The 20,022-nt window shown below is 47.4% G+C and overlaps 1 protein-coding gene across 1 annotated transcript in view; it reads left to right on the plus strand.

Moving 5' to 3' along the window:
- LOC311226771 (ubiquitin carboxyl-terminal hydrolase 48-like) overlaps nucleotides 1–19,415 on the plus strand; it is a gene marked incomplete at its 3' end in the record, with an annotated part of 102,992 nt that extends 83,577 nt beyond the window's left edge. The window contains exons 12-14 of the mRNA XM_084312179.1: nucleotides 4,198–4,365; nucleotides 17,969–18,479; nucleotides 19,382–19,415. Coding sequence (XP_084168305.1) covers nucleotides 4,198–4,365; nucleotides 17,969–18,479; nucleotides 19,382–19,415 — 713 coding nt within the window. The remainder of the gene's footprint in view (nucleotides 1–4,197; nucleotides 4,366–17,968; nucleotides 18,480–19,381) is intronic.
- Between the last annotated feature and the right edge of the window lie 607 nt (nucleotides 19,416–20,022).

The raw sequence follows: 20,022 nt of genomic DNA on the forward strand, positions 1-20,022 counted from the left end.
TTAGTCGTTATGCCAATTCCCCCCTCCCCTTCCTGGTTGTTGCGCACATTTGCCCCCTACTTGCCGGTCTAGGGAGCACTGAAGTCTATCACATGCTTCCTCCGATACATAGGAGACAGCCAGCAGCCTCTTTTCACCTGGCAGCGAGGACTCTCATTGGGTGAGTGTAACGCGTGGGAGGGCACACTACCTCACCCAGATCCCTTCCTCGCTGTGCAGGCGCCCTGACCGACCTGTAGGAGTCGCTGTTTACAACGACCAGATTACCACCCACCGGCTTCCCTCCCGCTCACACTGCCAATTGTGTCAGTATGACGACCAGCCAAGCCGGAGGCACCGCTGACAGCTGGATTCGATATCAGTGTCTCTGCGGTGGTAGACAGACGCTTAGTCCGCTGCGCTACCCGGCTGCAAATTAAAACTCTTGAAAACATACCTGAGGTCAACCATGGCTCAAGAACGCCTCAGTGGTCTGGCTGTAATCAGTATTAACCATGAGGTTGGTGGTCAGATTTCATATGATGATGTGATTGATGACTTTGCAGCGAGGAAGGCCAGAAGCATTGCACTGTAAATGGAAACCAGTAGGAGCTACAGGCTAACCTTGAAGTGTGATGATAGGGAGTGGAATGTAAATAGTTCTTTAGACAAAGTGAATTTGTAATTTGTTTGTTTATTTAGCATATTATATTTTGATTATATACGTGTAACATATTTTACAATACATAATTAAATGTTATTGTTTGTTATTGTTATTATTATGATTGATTGTTAGCTAAGTTGTTTGTTTTAATTCTTTAGTGTGCACTTTACATTTCTTCTTAATTTTCTTTGAAAGCAAATTTGCACATTCTTTTATTGTTTGTTATTGTTATTAGTTAGCTAAGTTGTTTATTTGTTTTAATTCTTTAGTGTGCACTTTACATTTATTCTTAGCTCTTGTTCTTGCTTGTAAGAAATAAAGGTGCAGTACTTTACTGTATAACTCTTAACTCTTTCACTGCCACACGACAGAGGGTTAACCCTTTACTATCACACAACCGACAATCGTGAAAGGGTTAACCTTCTGTGTATTGTTGCAGTGAAAAGGGTTAACCGTTTGGTAGTGTGGCAGTGAAAGGGTTAAGATGTTTTGATTTGGGGGGGAGGGGGGGGGGGCAGTGGTGAAGCTCGCCTAGGGCGCCAAATGTGCTAGGTCCGCCCCTGCACACACTGACGGTGGAGGCAACCATGCAAGGTCAGATGCCAACCTGCTCATCGGGAGCAATTAGGGGTTAAGTATCTTGCTCAAGGACATTTCGACACACTGCCGGGAGGAGTGGGAATCAAACCAGGAATCTTCTGATTACCAGACAACCGCTCTACCTCCTGACTAGGGATGGGAATCGAAAACCGGTTCCGATGCCTGGAATCGCGTGCCTCTCGTGACTTTCGATTCCCTTATCGCTGCCAGGTTTTCCCGACCGTTGCGCATTTCAAAACAATAACGTTAGCGTTAGCATGTAGCCATGGCAGACTATAGTATTTGATTCCTTAAGCCAAGGGCTCGAAATTGCCTGGGTTTTGGTCATATGCTCCCGAAATGCTCCCGCTGTTTGGTTGCTTTTATGTGCAGTGAAAACTACTCGAGGGGAGCTCCAGTAGCAAGAGCATACCTTTGCTCCCCCAAGTTCAATAGTGGGAGAGCAGAGATGCTCCGAATGCTCTTATGGCCAGGCGTCTATGATTCACTGATACAAAGTAAAATAGTGCAGTGCAATAAAATAGTTAGTAAAATAGAATAAAATAATGCAATAGTGCATTGCAATAAAATAGTTATCATCGTATTTTTTCGGGAGGCCGGTAAGGAGTGCATTACAGTAGTCGAGTTGGCTTGAGATAAAGGCATGGATCTGGTTTTCAGCGTCCTTTTGATTTATAAATGGCCGTACTTTAGCTATGTTTCTAAGGTGGAAGAATTAAGTTTTTGTCAACTTGTTGATTGTGATTTAAAGCTTAGGTCTGAGTCTACCATAACACCAAGACTTAACTCACTCAAATACAGTTAGCAGCTGGATAGACCACAGATGGAAATTAGCTTCTGCTAAATCTGGTGCAAACATATTTTCATGTAACAATGATGAATTGTCAAAAAATATATATATATATATAATTTTTTTTTTTTTTTTTTAAATAGATTCGGGGCTTTTCAGAAAACATTCGGGGCTTGAGCCCAAGTAGCCACCCCCTAGCCCCGCCCCTGCCGCCGTCATTTGCCGAATGTCTTCCCCTGTTCTACCTCCCGGTTCACCCTGCATCTGTCTGTCATGCTTGACCAGAAAAGCGATAAACGCTAAAAAATGAAGTTTTAAAAAAAGAAAATACTCGAATGCTTTAGAACCTAGTCATTGATTTAGTTCAGGATAACCTAAGATTAGCCACGGAGCTAGCGCTAGCTAACGTGAGCTAACGTTAGCTAATCAAGCTCACAGAGAGAGATAAACAGCTGACAGCAGGTAGTACAAATACAATAAAACAAGGGGTGGGGGCTGTTGTGTAAACCTTGTACTCTTTAGTTCACATATAATAAGAGACGGAGGGTTGACTGTGTTTACTAGTAGGTACCGTGCAACATACAAACAGGTCCGTGTAGCAACACGAGCCCATAGCTTACAGGACAGGGGCCCGGGGAGGGAGGGAGGGAGGTGTGTGTGTGTGTGTGTGTGTGTGTGTGTGTGTGTGTGTGTGTGTGTGTGTGTGTGTGTGTGTGTGTGTGTGTGTGTGTGTGTGTGTGTGTGTGTGTGTGTGTGTGTGTGTGTGTGTGTGTGTGTGTGTGTGTGTGTGTGTGTGTGTGTGTGTGTGTGTGTGTGTGTGTGTGTGTGTGTGAGAGAGTGAGACAGAGAAGTCAGAGGAATAACGACCTGTTGAATGCAACTACGGTTCAATAGATTAAATTAGTTTAAGATATTGAACTGTAGTTACATTCAACAGGTCGTTATTCAATAGATTAAATTAGTTTAAGAATAAAAAAAAATACATTTTAAGAGAATCTCAAATACATTATTGTATTTAAGTGTAGGCTATAGTTAATGTTTAATTTTTTACAGTTTTTGTATTTTTCTGACATGGGGGCTCAACAATAAATGACTATCAGAAATGTCAAGTTGCATGTTGTTATTCTAACCAGCTTAGTTCTGTTGTATTTCCAATTTATTTATTTAAATTATAAGTTTATCAGGAATCAATAAGGGAATCGATAAAGAATCGGATCGATAAGCAGAATCGATTATGGAATCGTATCGATAAAATCCTATCAATTCCCATCCCTACTCCTGACAGCTCTACTGTTGTCTTGTAATTACTTAATAAATGAAAATCACATACAAATCATAAGGCACATCAGATATGAAGCCGTTGATTCTTTGTAAGTGTTATGGTTTGTAAACAACCCCAACAGCACGGCACAGACAGGTAGTTCAGAGTTAGCCAAAAACCAGGGCGTATTTATTTCCAAAACAGAGAAGAGCAAAAACAACCAAAAGCATAAGGGGAGAATGTCCTTGGGCAGAGTAGGCTCTGCGGCTCTGCAGCTCGGCTCAGAGCAGAGACGGCACTGTGGCGTTGCGCCTCTGACTCTGCGGCTCTGCAGCTACTTGGACATCCACTCGGGGAGGAACAGATCCACTCGGGGAGGAACAGAGAGAGAGAGAATGTCAACAAACGAGCGTATGGAATACGAGGCAGTCCAGTATTATTAGCTGAGTCCAGTACTAACACAAGCGACACATCTTCAGTGTTTACCAAAACACACAAAAACAGAAAGGTCCCGAGTCCAGGAAAATGCGAGGAAAAAACAGAGCATCCAAAAAAGTATGTTTCCAAAAACTCACCAAGGCGCAATTGCGCAAAGCGATCTACGAGGCACAGATCCACGGATGGCAGAGAGGAGCAAGAGCGGCGACTTCCAAAGACGTTCTGGAGAAACGACAGAGAAACACACGGGAGGAACAAGCAGCAGGTAGTGGTAAGCAAAACGACTCGACACAGAACGTACAGAACCCCAGAGTATATAAGGGCTCCACCGAGCTGATTTGAAACTCACTTCAGGTGCGTGAGGGCAATTGGTACCTGGAAGCGTGCGGTATTGGACCAATCCTCACAGTAAGACACGTCTATTCACTTTGCCTCTATTTTGCTTAAACCTTGTGCATCCTCCAGATCCATGGATCCAGGAAGTCAACCAAGATTCTTCAGAGCAACAAGTTGCTACCAGTCAAGTTGCTACCAGTCAACCTGAAGAGAAGCGTGATGATGGTCTGAATGGCGGGGAGAAGAAGGACGTATTGAACAACACTGTAGGGGACATTTCTTCAGAGAGACGTGATGGTAAGGAAATGGAGACGGGGGACAGAGAAGTGTTGCTAGTGCAGATAGGGAAGACCGTGGTAATGTTCAAGTTTCAAGTTTCTTTATTAGTTGATGGAATGTGAGGAAATGGAGACGGCACCGGCGTAATTGGCACCACTGTGCAAAGATCATCCGTGCGCGACCATGGATAGTTTCTGCTGAGATATTAAGATTAAGATTAAAGTGGACTTTGAATTAAGCATTACATCACGCAACGGAGTGTGTTATAATAATTAGATCACGCCTAGGGGTGGTTGTTAGGCCCGACGCGCAGCGGAGGGTCGTTAGACCCCCCTAGCCGTGATCTAATTCCTATAACACACAACTTCAAGTGATGTAAGTAAGGGATAATGTATAGCTACGAGGTCATTGTCGCAAAATAATTGACCGGCATGGAGTTTAGAACACTGAGGCACCGCGCAGAGGTGTTCTAAATGCAGTGAAGGTCAATTATTTTGCGACAATGATCGAGTATAGACTTATAGTGGTGGCAGAGAGGGGATTAAGATCAGAATAATCCCTGGCAGATAAAGGGTTAACCCATTCTCAGCCGGAGCTTATATTTATCCTTGTAGCCTCTCTGCCAGCACTATTTGTCTATGGAGATGTTCACCTTCTTTGCAGGGCTATAACTTTTTAAATTGTATTGCTAAATTGACATTACTATGGCCCATTCAACATCAATTATCTATCGTTCCGGATGTAGGAACGTTTTACTTTTTCATTCACACATTCATACTAAAATACCATCCAGAGTATAAATATGTTTTTATCGTTTTCTGCTGTATTTCATAGAATGTGAGATATAGCCATAAATGCATATATTAGATGATCAAATGCAGTTTGATACCGATCAACGTTATATTAAAAATTTCACATGTACATGATCCTAAACGTCATGACTGGTCATCTGCTGGTGACTGGAGGGGGGGGGTGGGTCGTTTTAATGCAATGACCGACGTTAAATGATTCATGTAGTATGGGTGATATATAGATCAGAGCAGTTTGTATGGTTAATAATAATCAAAAATGCTGAAACTCACGGCAGCTTCCTCGTAGCGATGGGGGATGATACTGGAGCAAAAAGATCGCTATTATGGGATGTTGATCTAGGTGATCCAGTTCCGGTTTGTATAATACTAATATACGTCCAATCATGTTGTTTATTGAGTTATGGCAGTGCTTCTCAAACTTTTTCTGTCAGGCCCCCCTTTGGCGGACCAAAATATTTTGGGCCCCCCCCCCCCCTTGCCCCAACAAAATAGTCATGAAATGGGCCATGTTTAAATTTATTGAAATAACACCAATATCGTGACCTTTTAAATTGACAACACCTTCCCTCGCGAGAGCCACCTTGCCTCGCTGTGAAACAGCACTGCAGAATGGTCAGCTCCCATCTCCTCACAGCGCAGAGAACAGGCGCGCTTTCAGGGGTCGGGTTTTGATGAATTTACCACGTTTATAACTTCTGTCAAAACCTCATTCAGCTCAGGGCTAAGCTGTGTTGACGCTAGCGCCTCTCTGTGAATTTACAGTGCGTCCATTGCACGTTTGGCGAGACCCCCTTGATGAGCGCCTGTAGCCCCCTCCTTTTCCCTGCCATGGCCTGCGCACCGTCAGAGCAAAAGCCCACACAGTTCTCCCATTTCAGTCCATGTTCTGTCAGGTAACTGTCAATAATTTTGAAGAGCTCATCAGCTGTCGCTCTGTTTTTGACATATTTGCAAAACAGCAGATCTTCACTCAGTGACTGGAAATTTACAAAGCGAACATAGGAAATAAGCAAACAATCTTTATTGCTGTCAGTCTTTGACAAGGCAACACGCATGTCATCCTCAAGGCTCAACTAGGCCCTATATTTTGTTTTCAGAGCTGTCATGGATGAAAAGCCAGATTCACACAGATATGTGGTGCTGAATGGTATCAACACCTTAACTGCTGCATCATGAGATACTTGGTACTCAGCACCACACTCTGAAACTAGCTCTCCAGGTGGTATCAGATGAGATTTCAATTAGTTCTTCCAAGAGTTTGGATGGAGATGTGTTAGGAAGCTTTGTCTCAATGTTGTCTGTAAAGTTTTTTTTTATCCAGAGTAACTTGGTGATCCTTTTCTGTGTTTTATTAAATAATGATTTTCAGATTTTGAGAAATTTTCAAACTTATCCAAATATGGTATTTTCATGGAGAACAGTGCAGCTGCAACAGATGGCACTTTAGTGATAATTTTCTGTAAAAAAAAAGAAAATCAAATTTTTTTTATTAATTTTTTTTTTAAATCTCAAGGCCCCCCCTGTCATGCCTCTGCGCCCCCCCCCCCCCCTGAGAAACACTGAGTTATGGCAACGGATCGATATGCACGGTGTCTGGATAGAGTCCCGCGGACGGACTAAGCACTTCCGGCCACTTCCGGTTTTGGCAACTCGCCGATCGGCCACCAGGTGGCGGTATTGAAGCGTTGGAGAGTTGAGCGGAGATCTACAGCACCAGTCAAGACTCCCTGGGTGAAATGTGAATACCATGACAGAAATTTGAAATATTGATCTCAAAGACGCTGTAAAACGTCATTGGCAGATTACGCATGGCGAGGAATGACGTGGTAACACGTCATTGGCGGGAGATGGGTTAATTTTAACTTGTTCCCACCACATACCCACATTTTCATTAAACATTGGGTTTTCCATTTCAGCTTTCACATAGCCATATATCTTTTTTTGATATTTCTCCTCACCCAGTACACTTGTATTTAAACACCACACACCCCCACCTCTCCCTTTCTATTCCTAAATCAAAACACACAGCCGCATGGTCACTCAAAAAATGTAACTTATGTTCTATATTGTTAATGTAATTCCGTATTTCCTGTTTAACCAGACATAGATCAATCCGGCTTTGCCTTAAGCAGCCTGCCACCACTTGTTTCCTTGTAAACCCTCTTTTCCCAGAGTTCTCCTCTCTCCACATATCCACTAGATCCACACTAGACATTATTTCTGTTAGTGTATTTCTAGCTGTGTCACACTTGAAAATCTTGCTTGTAGTATCTAACCTACTTCGCAAAGTGTTAAAGTCACAGACAAACAAACAATTCCCCTTCATGTGCACCTTTAGCCCTTCAAAAAAAAACGTCCTGATTTTCTCCACATTTGGCGCATATATATTCCGTAATCTAAACAACACACCCTGATGTTCAAATTCGAATATAATCACCCTCCCTTCTGTGTCCTCATATACTACTTTTATATTTTCCACTACGTCTTTTTTAAATAATACTGCTACACCACATGATCGCTCTGTACCATGATTTACATATAATACATCAGTCCATTTTCTTTTCACATCACTCATTATATTTTCCGTCCACCACGTTTCCTGCAACATCACTATATCCGTATTAAAAGTTGATATCACCTGCTCAATTTTAGTTTTGTTCCTCAGTCCGTTCACATTAAGCGATGTTACAGTGATGGCAGCACACATGACGAAAAATATATTGATTATCCTATATATCATACCTTCTTAGTACACCTCCCCTTAGCACCTCTATTCTCTCTTGATTTTCTTTTCAGTAGGTTGATAGCCGATGGGCTGGTGTCCATCTCCTCAGAGTCCTCTGATGTAGCCCCCACCTCTTCCCCAGTCCCTGACACCCCCTCTGAGTTTCCTATAGACTCGTCCCTCTTCTTCCTCTCCTCCGCGCATGTAGATATTCTTTTTCGCCGCGCGCCTCTAGATGCGCTCTACCGCCTCCTGGCCCTCCAGCGCTGCCTCCCCGGGTCCACGGCCCAGACCCAGTAGCTCCTGTTTCGCCTGTAGATACTCCCGATCCCAGCTGTCTCTCCATGGACATCAGTGACCTCAGCAGTCCTGAATCAAAAACATCTGTTTTCATTTAGGTCTGCTGTGTTCTCTCTCTCTCTCTGTTGCGCTGTCAGCTCTCTCTCCTCGTCATCTGCCGCCTCTTTGCCCTCCTGTTCACTCTGCCGCGCACTCAGCTCTGCGCTCTCTCCTGTCGCTGTCTTCACTTGATCTCCCTCTGGGGTCTGCATGGTCTCCTCTTCCTCATCCTCCTCCTCCGCTTCATCGTCTCCTTCGTCTTCTTCCTATCCTTCTTCATCATCTGCTTCTGCCTCGCCCTCATCCTCTCCACCTGCTTTCTCCGTCTCAGTAGCTTCTCCTCTGTCGTTTCCACCCTTCTTGGCAGTCTCACTGGTCTCACCTCTCGTACCCTGCTCCTCGTTCCAGGGCGTGCATGTACACTGCGCGTACCTTTCATCGCACCCCCTGCACTTTTCTTCAGTGTCACACTCTCTGGCATAATGCCCTTGCTGGCCACATATTGACATTTAAAGTCAGTGCAATCCAGGACGTGACCAGGCTGAAGACACAGCCTACAAACTCTCACCTGCCTATTATGGATCACTCTAAAATGTTCCATTCCCTGTTGGGTCTCAAATCGGGTAGAATACGGCAGGGATTTGACAAACTCAGTGAACTTCACTTTTACGAACCTTGTGCCGTCTATAATGTCCATTCCAGGCCACGTTCTTCTCTTAATCTGCGTTACCGCCGCCACTCCCCATTGCTTCAGTTTCTCGAGAATGTCATCATCTGTTATATATAAAGGCAGAGCCAAAAAAGAGACAACAACCTCGTCGTTCGACAGTTCTCTTGCCATTATCCTACTATCCTTGATTATAAATCCGTCCATCAGTTTCTCCTTCACCTTCTCATCCATCAACATGATTTCATATTTCTTGGGCGTCCTGTATTGACATCCAATGACGGTCCCACACTCCGACTTTATCGCCCTCAAAAGCTCCATCATTGTGACTATCATTGCCTTCGATCTCCACCTCAACTGTTAATCTTTTTTTGAACAAGGTTTTTTTATTTGAAAATTTCATTTTAACAGGCGGTCCCACATGGGCCAAAAGAAAATAAAAATAAAATAAGGCCCTCCCTCCCTCCCTCCCCCCACCCCTATACCAGACAAAATCATTCTAAAATATCTTAAATCGTTTATTAATCATTGTTTTTCCTTTTAGCTTTTAAATCACCCGACAGCAGTCACATATCTCTTGCATTCTGCAGATAGAGAAGAAGAAAAGTAAGAACATAATAGAAAAAATAAATAATAACAAGCTGAGAGACCAGGAAGGCCAGTCAGATCGCCTCTGTCACATTATCCGCTTCCATACCCTCAAAGAAAGTTAGGAAAGGATCCCAAATATTGTGGAATTTTTCGGTACAACCTCTGATAGTATACCTGATCTTCTCCAGTTTAATATGATACATGACCTCTCTCATCCAGTGGCCGTAGACAGGTGAACCTGGGTCCTTCCATTTGAACAGTATCAGCCTTCTGGCCAAAAGTGAACAGAAGGCCAGCAATCTAGATTCCCACCATCTAAAGTGGATGTCCGCTGGGGCCAATCCAAATAATGCAATATATGGTGATGGCTCCACTTCCTTTCCAAATATCTTAGAGAAGGTGTCAAAGATGGTCTGCCAGTAGGTGTACAACTGTTAATCTTAACTCATATTTTCGTTCATTCATTTCATCCGTCTGTCTCGTATTCCGCCCACCGTTCGAATTGTTTGTTGCCATGATGTTCCGTCCGAGCCTCGAGACAAAAGTTATAGTATCGTATAGCTACCGCTCTGCATCTACTGGAATATATCCCTATATCAGTCTAAGCACTGAATAAATCTCCACATGCACCTTTACACACCTATTCGCCTGGCCACACCCCCATCCGCTGCTCTACATAAGCAGGGGTGTGGCCATACTAACAGCTCCTTCCTTATTTTCACCACGGCGAGTGTCTGTTCACACCACTTGTGTTTAGTGTAAAATAATTGAAGAGGAGCTGCGTAGACATTATTTCTTGTTTTTTTCTCTCTCTCACAGTTTAGGAGAAAAGGCTAAGCTATAATGTCTTCATCGGAGGGTTCGAGCGCTCATAACGTCACCCTTCACCAGCGGTTTTCTATTGCCGCCTCCGCCGTGCGTCGTGGGGCTGCTCTGACTCCACGGTCGTGGCAGTCAGACGCACCCGAGCGGCGTCCGGTGGGGAGTCTGCCTCTCCGAGGGGCTGTTGAACCAAGGCCGTCTCCCGTGAGATGGCCTAGTTCCAGCTCTGGTTCCCCCACCAGTGGACGGTCGGCCGATAGGTTGACGGCTCCTCTGGTGGCGGAGGATTTGAGACGCAAGCTCTTCGCCTCTGCTCGCTCCCGTCGTAAGATGGTGAGCTGCAGGGGCGAACGGCCTGGCTTTGGGGAGCTGCTGGAGCCAGACGAGGGTACTCCTGCTCGGTCTCCTTGTCCGATGGAAACGGAGGATTTTATGGAGGGAGCGGGAGCGCTCTTGTTTGACGCCCCGTTGGAGACGTATCACTCTCCCCCTCAGGGTGTGGCAGGGGGTTATATGTCTCCTTGGGGTCCCTCGTCCTCTGATGTTGGGTTAGAACCTCCGACTCGGAGACGGGATGCCCAGCTATCAACCACGTCGGATGGTGGCGCCACACATGGCAGCCTCCCGTACGTGAGGGACGCGGGCTACGTGGAGGGAAGTGCGCAAGGGGAGTTGCGTGCCTTGTTCCCCGAGCTCATGGCGGCTGTCGCTAATGGCGTGGTGTTGCCGCAGCCTCTGCCTGCACCTGTCCCTGATGACTTGATAGGTCATCTCTGGCAACGTCGTCCTGTGAGGGAGACAGGCGTTGTCTGCCCATTCTTCCCCTCGATGGAGGCCTACGTGCGTCAGGGACAGGTAATCTCCCGCATCACTGGCCTTACCCCCGCCTACGTGCCAGTCACGCGGGTGGCGGGTTTGGTCCAGGGATTAAAGGAAGGGGTGCCTCGGCTTGATAGCCCGATGGCGTCTATTCTTTGTCCCGAAGTGGTGTGGGAGCCGTTGCGGAAGCCGGTTCCCCATGGGAAATCGGCTAGGCAGATGGCCAACTGGAGTGACCAGTCATTCATCACCGCGACACAGAGCCTGGCTGCGACGTCCAACATCGCGCAGCTGGCGCGCTACATGTCGGGGATGATGGCGGGCGGGTCGGTGTTGGACGACCACCATCAGTACCTTCACGCCCAGGCGGCTGGAGCCATCCTGCACCTGACTCAGCTGCAGGGAATAGCCGCCGGGAAGGGACGCGCCCTGGCCACTCTGACCCAGCGCCACCTTTGGCTGGAGCAAGCGAGGGTGCCGGAGCAGAAGAGGCTTCCCCTGCTCACGGCCCCCCTCTCCGAGGCTGGGCTCTTCGGGTCTGCCATGCAGCAGATGACGGCTGCATGCAGAGACATGGAGGAGGAGGAGCGCGCTGTGCTCCAACCCCATTTCCCCCCACCCGATGCCGCCGGTGATGTTCGACGGAGGCCACGTCGTCGGAGGTCCGCGACCGTTGCCACCGCCACCAACGCTGCCGCTACTGGGCCTTCGCCCAAGAAGGCCAGGAGTGGAGAGGGTGCCTCGTCCGCCGCAGCCAGCCGACCCACGCCCGGAGGTGACGGTAGGGATCGTTGTGTTCAGGCACCCCAGAACCGTCCCTCCGGGCCGGCTCCCCGTGGGGGCAAGCACCGTGCTGCACGCAGCAGGCGCCGCTAGTGACTTTTCCCATGTTTACCCCTGTTCCCTTCCCCGCCCCAACCATATGATTTTGTTGCAAATTAAATAAAGGGTCCCTCCTGGTGAGGGACTATTTTTTGTTACAAACTGTGTGTTTATTCACTGTATATGTTGGGGATACGATGTGTGAACCCTCGCCTAGCTGTGGGGTTGTTTAGGAGAGCAGGACTTTTAGTCGTTCTGATCGCTACATATATATGTGTGCTTAGCAAGGCCTGTGGCTAGCACTCGGGCGAAAGACTTTTCTTTCCTCATCCTGAAGAAATATGTTTCTTTTTATAGTGGTACATTTTTACCGTTGTCTGAGGGGGTTGTGTGTATTCTGTTACATTGGAAACGATGGCATTGAGTCCACAACTTTGGAGTGTTAGCCTACAGAAGTGCTTGTGGGTATAGCTTGTACCAAGGTCTTAGACCCTCTCTCAACCTTCTGTGTTTTTTTCTTAAAACATGAAGCACGGGTGTCGTGTTCGCACATAAGCCTACGGCCTTGTTTATAAACCCTGTTCACAGACGAGTTGTCGTCTGTGACTGGTGTGCATTGGTTTAGCTTATCCTGGTCCTTCTGTCCTTCAGGTTCCCTGCCGCACTGATTGGTCAGCGCGGCACGGGGGAGGGGGGGGGTAGGGAGTTCCCTGATTCCTCGCCTTTTGGTCTGTTGAGTCATGGGATTCCCCCCGCCATAGAGTACGTCACTGGGCGCGTTTCTATTGGTTGGCGACTTCCGTGATTTCTTTTCAGGCTCCATATGTGGACCTCTGTTGTTGTCAAGTTGGTGTTGCGGTGCATGGGAACTCAAGAGTTCTGCTGCGCTCTGTATATATGTGTCTTGAGCTTTTGGTCACATGGCTCAATGTTACATAAACGTTTCAATTTGTTGCTCACGTGGGAAGTCTCTCTGGGGGTTCCCCGTCCCCTCTATTATGGAGCGGGTTGACGGGGTGTTGTTTTCCCTCTGCCGCGTCATATGGGACCCATGTCCGTATTTTTTGTAAGAAAAGCGGCTTCTTGCCGTTCTGCCAGGCGGCTTGGAGGAACGATATCTGGGTTCTTGTTAGAATTACCATTGATATGTTTTGGGTCTCGACGTGTACATAGTGCTGGCCCTGGGTGCTTCTGATAGGATTCGGAACCACGCATAGGCTTGCGCGCCTTGGTTGCTCATCATTGAAACAGCGTTTTTTATGGGGCAACTGGGATGGAGTTTGTCTCTTCTGAGTGCCAGTGTACTAGGCTTGTCTCAACGAATTCTCGTTCATCTCTGGGGGATGATAACTAGGGATGGGTACCTTTCACATTTGAACCAATACGGTACCTGTGAATTGATACCGGTACCCAACGGTACCTTTTTTCTGTACTTTAGTCTCAACATTTTTTATTTACCTACGTCAGTTGTGAAAAAAATAATCCAAACTTCAAATAACTACAATTTCGACCGTTTTCGGCTTGCCATTGCTCCGACTGCTTTGTTGTTGAATCAAGTCAAATCCTAGGTAAGCATATATTGTGCGTGTGAACGTTGACATGAAAAGAAAAAAGTAGAAAAAAAAGAAAAAGTTAAAAAGAAAAAATTTAATCGTTATCTCACTTGAATCGATACTCGGTACGGTAGTACCGACGTGTTTCGGTTCGGTACCTCAAAAGTACCGAATTCGGTACCCATCCCTAATGATAACGGAATAGATCGAAGCATTGGTAGAGGGGTCTCACGCCCTTGGGGTGGGCCACCGGGCGTGGTGCTTTGTGTTCTGACCGTCTGGGTGGCGCCCTCTGTGATGTTTTGGATCGACACGCGTACCTACCCCCCTCCTGGGACTGGGGATGGCGGCGTGATTAGGACACAGGACTGGTTCTGGTCGCGCCGGACCAGGTCAGTTAACCCGTTAAGCCGGGGCGCAGATCTGCTGTTCTGGTACCCTGAGGGACTTGTGCTTTTTCGGGGGGAAAATGCCGGGTCGGCCCGGGCGTTGCAGGGTTTGATGTTATGGAGGTGTTCGTGGTTATGTTACTGCGTGTTATCCCTCACTGTTGCTTGGTCCATATTGTGTTATACCTTGCGCTGTGCTAAGGAGCCTGGTCCTTCTCCATTATTTTTTCGCCCCTCTCTTCTCCTGCTTGGCGGGGCTGGGAGGGGGCTGTCGAGGTGTTTCTTGTACCCCTCTGGCATCCCTGTGTATGTCCCGGTCCGCCGGGCCCAGGTCCGAACTTGTTCTCGTCGACCTGTTGGCCTGGGTTAACCCCTTCTTGAAAACTGAAACACTTGTACTGCTGTATAGCCAGTGTATACCCACAGTTGTGTTTTGGAGTTTTTTCTTGGGGGGTTATAGGAACAACCGCCTCCTGTTAGAACCTAGGTGGTGGTTGGTTTCCAGGTGTGTTGGTAGCGGAGTCGACTCTCGGGTTAGGCCGGGTTTTTACCCTGTCTGCCTGTGAGTGTGCCCCCGCACCTTTCATGACGTCTGCCAATCGTGTCTGCCTTCTCTGCCTCGGCCCCTCTAGAGGGTCAGGTTTTTTGTGGAGGCTGCGACATGGTGCACAGCATACCGTACGCCCCTTCCGCCGGGGTGCTGTTTTCAGCAGACCCCTTTGGCGCCTGTCTAGTCCGCAGTGCTCCAGGCTCAGGTCGAGTGACCTGTTGCCTGGATTGAGGGATCGACCTCTTTTTGGGGTTTGTCTCCCCGGTGCGCTGCGGTCCCGCTGTGGTTGTAGCCTCTTGAGTGCTTCAGGGCGGCGTGCTGTAGAGGGGGAGGGCCTGCTCATGGATGGGCCCTGTCCGAATACGCTGGCGATGTGGGGGGTGGTGTCACTAGTGACCGCCTGGTGGGGTCTCGATGCTGCGGCGTCATTGGCCTCACCAGGCCCCCTTTTCCGGGGGGTCCAGTCCCTTCCTGGGGCTGGGTCCTCCTTCGCGCTCCGCTGCTACGGCCTTGCCACGGGGTTGGGTTTTTGCCCTTGACCCTGTGATGTTAGGGGTTGTAACGGGGGTTTTATTTCTTCCCGTTCGTTCCCTAGTGGCATGTGGGTTGCGCGTTTGTGTAGTCGTGGGTTCTTCTGTGGGAAGGTAAGTCCCACGGTCTGCTCACCCTGTGCGTTTGAGTTGCTAAACCCCTCTTCGCACAGTCGGATCCGATTCCCTCCCGTCCTCCACTAGGGGGGTCCGGGGGCTCGGGTCCTCCCCGGTTCTGATGGTTGTAGGGGGGCCTCAGCGGGTACATTTGTCGAGCTTCCACTCTGCTCAGCTCCTGTATTCCAGTAGACGCAGAGCGGTAGCTATACGATACTATAACGTACGGTTATATCTATAACCATAGTTATATGAGTATAGCAGACGCTCTGCGTCGGACTCACTGAGGACCCCGTGGTCTTCGCCTTGGTGGTGAAAGACTTGGGAAGGAGCTGTTAGTATGGCCACACCCCTGCTTATGTAGAGGAGCGGATGGGGGTGTGGCCAGGCGAATAGGTGTGTAAAGGTGTATGTGGAGATTTATTCAGTGCTTAGACTGATATAGGGATATATTCCAGTAGACGCAGAGCGTCCGCTATACTCATATAACTATGGTTATACTGTAGATATAACCGTACGTTAATTTCCCCCAAACAGCTAGAAGCCGTTGGGGGAAACTACACTATACAAAAAAACAAAATCACACTCTACTACTTACTCTATACTTACACCTATACTTACTTAAACAACTATCTCACTATCAAACTCAAAGCTACCGTGCGCTGTCAAACTCAAACCGACCTGTCAAAAAGAGGGCGTGTTCTAGGCGACAGTGTTAACCACTACACCACTGACACAGTCAACCTCGTCCCTCGCAGGAATGGGAGTGGCTGGCTCTGCGCTGACATGGCTGACATCATACCTCAATGACCGCTCCTACCAAGTGTCATGGAGAGGGACCCTGTCGGCCACCCGCCCCCTGCGGACGGGTGTCCCCCAGGGCTCGGTCATAGGACCCCTTCTCTTCTCCCTCTACACTAAATCTCTGGGTAACATCACGTCTCATGCCTTCTCGTATCATTGTTATGCCGATGATACTCAACTCTTCCTCTCCTTCCCTCCCTCAGATATCCACGTCTCTGAGCGGATCTCGGCCTGTCTGTCTGACATTTCCGCCTGGATGACGACCAACCACCTCAAACTGAACCTAAGCAAAACAGAATTGCTCCACCTGCCGGCCAAATCCCCCCCCCTGACCGACCTTTCCATCACAGTCGAGAATGCAGCTGTGACCGGGTCCCCAACCGCCAAAAACCTTGGTGTTGTCCTCGACGACCAGTTGAACTTCTACGCTCACATCGCAGCGACTACCAGAACCTGCAGATTCCTCCTGAGCAACATCAGAAGGATCCGCCCCTTCCTGACAAAAGAAGCCGCCCAACTCCTCGTCCAATCAACAGTCATGTCCCGCCTCGACTACTGCAACGCACTGCTTGCTGGTTTCCCGGCCACTGCCACCAAGCCTCTTCAACTCATTCAGAACGCAGTGGCCCACCTGATCTCAAACCTACCGAAGTCGGCCCATGTCACCCCACTTCTTAGGGACCTGCACTGGCTCCCCATTGCTGCACGAATCCGCTTCAAGGCCCTTGACCTGGCATACCGTGCAGCAAAGGGAACCGCTCCCGCCTACCTCCGGTCAATGGTCTCTAACTACACACCCTCAAGACCCCTATGCTCTGCATCTTCTGGCCATCTCAGACCCACTCCTATCCGAGCTCCGAGATGGTCATCAAGGAGAACCTGCCTTTTCTCAGTCCTTGCCCCACAATGGTGGAATGAACTACCCACCCTAGTTAGGACAGCCGAAACATGTCCAATCTTTCACCGTTGACTAAAGGCGCACTTCTTCAACCATTATCTGAAATAAAAAATTTAAACATTTTAATTAAAAAATAATCTAACCCTAACTAACCTTACTGTCATGCACTTGTCCTAATAAACTAACCTACACTGTAGCACTCAACACTTTGATGAACATTGTTAGCTGTCAGCTGATAAGAGTTGTGCCCTTCCTGATGACTTGTCGTACAGAACTTGTAAGTCGCTTTGGATAAAAGCGTCAGCTAAATGACTTAATGTAAATGTAAATGTGCCGCCTTATTATCAACTTCAAAAGCTAACAAATGTAGGCTATATCGTGATCTTAATATTGTAATAACGATGGAAAGATGCAGAGCTGGAACACACGCATTTCTCAAGCAGCAGTGCTCAAGTCCAAGTCGAGTCACGAGTCCTGAAAATAAGTCCAGGACTCGAGTCCTACAACACTGCCTTCAGGTGAATTTAATGGTGCTCCACTCCCCGCTCACATGCTTTCATTTCACAAAATATTACCTCTGCAGGGGCTACATAATCAGGACAGGCGGCAAGAATTGCAGTAGAATGTGAAGTTATGGGTATCAATAGAAGGGTTTCAGCAAGTTTAAGTTGGGGAGATGGTGAGGCCTGCGGGGTGGCATTCCCGTCGCTGTGCATGGCAGTGTGAGTGGCACACGGGCTGTTTGTGTTTTTCTTCGGTCATGACGTGCTTTATCAGGGGGTGTGTCTTGGGTGGGGATGTGGTGGGGATTGATGTGTGGGGTGTTTGGGGGAGTGGCTGTTCCGTGGGGGTTCACATGCCTTCGAACAACACTGTACTTATTGTACGTATTGTATACCTATTCTTATGTCTGCACGTTTATGTTGCACTACTTTTATTGTCTTTTATACCTATTCTTATGTCTGCACTCTGTGCATTGTTTTTATTCTGTCAACTGTATGCGGATTTTATGCCTATGTTAATTTTATACTATTTGCTGTGGGGCACTATGCATTGAAATGTCTGTAAGTCTTGACGACATTGAAAATGAGGGTGACCTCATTGTCCTTTTCGAGAATAAATAAAGGTTTGAATGAAAAGGTTATTTGAATCTGTGACTTCACCTCTGTGACTTCACCTCCAGATCCTCAGACGATGGAACACCCAGAACCCGGCCTGGCTGGTGCCTCTTCCCAGACTGATCCGGTCGGAGCCGATCTAGAAGGAGAAGATGGAGTGGAAATGACGGATGTTGACACAGAGAACTTGAGCGAAGGACCCGAGGGAAAGGAGTGTGATGAAGAGGAGTGTGATGAGGAGGCAGTGGTGAAGAGTGACAAAGGGCAGAGAGAGGTCGATGGCGGTGGTGATGATAGGCGGAGAGAGGAGGAAGAGCGGCGCGATGACGAGAGGAACCAGGCCTCACAGACAGAACGGCGAGAAGATGTCCTCCGACTCTGTGCCGGTCAATACGAGGGAGAACGTTGCGATGATCTGGAAGGAGAGGAGATGATGAACCTTGTTGGAGCTGTAGGGGGAGGCGGCACTGGGGGAGGGGAGACGAGGAACCTTGGTGGAGCTGTAGGGGGAGGCGGCACTGGGGGAGGGGAGACGAGGAACCTTGGTGGAGCTGTAGGAGGAGACGAGGAACCTTGGTGCAGCTGTAGGGGGAGGGGAGACGAGAAACCTTGGTGCAGCTGCTGGGGGAGACGAGATGAGGAACCTTGCTGGAGCTGTAGGGGGAGGGGAGACGAGGAACCTTGGGGCAGCTGTAGGGGGAGACGAGACGAGGAACCTTGGTGTCTCAAGGACTGGGCATTAATTTCCATTTGCAGCTCTCTATTAATGTTATTGATTAACGTTACACGCAAATGAAGTGCTGCCTCTCTCTACCGTCCCCGCTACACTCATGACTACATTAGCGTTTCCCTAATCCCTACTCTCACTTTGTTAATGTTATCATAGCTATTATGATCTGTAATGGCAACTGGATAACATTAGCTTTATATATTACAAGTATAAATACACTATGGTAGCCATACTGGCCATGGCCAGTGATATTAGTTATACCACTGGCCAGTATGGCTTACTACTTTAGTGTATTTATTTATACTTGTATCACTGTACATAGTAATACTGTACAGTGTACATACATCAGATTAGCATATTTACTCAGTAGCCTTGTTATATATTCCATTTAATCACTTGTTACACTGTATATTGCTATGCATTTTACTGTTACCTTGCACTTAGATGACAACTTATTTTTGTTGTACTGTACTTGTGCTATAATGAATCAAATTAATTTAAAAAAAAATTATCGAATTAAAAAATTTCAATCACATAGACTATACTTTTTGTGTTCCTCTGAATGTGGGGTGTTCTTGTAATGAATGTGTGATATTGAAAATAAATACTCGAAAATCATCAATTGTAGATCACATGTTTGAGAATTACTGCCAGGTTTTGGGGGAAGTGACAATGTAAAGAATTTCTGAGCTAATGAAATAACATATTTATATTTTAATGAGAGTGACCATTTTGCTCTTTGGAACAGGTTGGAAAGGAAACCAACCCTGAGCATGACATAAGAACAAAATGGCCACCGTGTGAATATGGTAAACTTGATCATTTTCAATGACATGTAACAGTAACATAAGGTTATCCTATAACCCTAGTTATATGAGTATAGCGTGCGCTCTGCTCTATTGGAACTATCCCTTTATCCATTCTAACAATGAAAAACGTTCTCCACATGTACACACCTATTTACCTCCGCCTGGCCACACCCACATCAGCTCCTATATAAGCGGGGTCGTGGCCACACAATCAGCTCCTTCCCAAGTCTTTCACCACCGAAGGCAAAGACCATGGGGTCCTCAGTGAGTCAGAGCAGATCGCTCGCTATACTCATATAACTAGGGTTATAGGATAACCTTACGTTATAGATCGTATAGCTTTACGCTCTGCTCTATTGGAACACAGGAGCTGAGCAGAGCGAAAAGCTCGACAGATGTACCCACTGAGGCCCCCTACAACCATCAGAACTAGTGCACTGCAACCTTGCCCAGGCCCGACGGGGCCCGGCGGGTTCGGGCTGGGTAGGGCTTTTTTTTTAATAAATAATTCAGGCTCGGCCGGGCCCGGGCACCGCCGTTTTTTTTTTTTTTTTTCGTTTTTTTTTTCGTTTTTTTTCTT

Source organism: Notolepis coatsorum (genome assembly GCF_963971535.1).
Source record: "Notolepis coatsorum genome assembly, chromosome: 4".
NCBI classification, from domain to species: Eukaryota; Metazoa; Chordata; class Actinopteri; order Aulopiformes; family Paralepididae; genus Notolepis; species Notolepis coatsorum.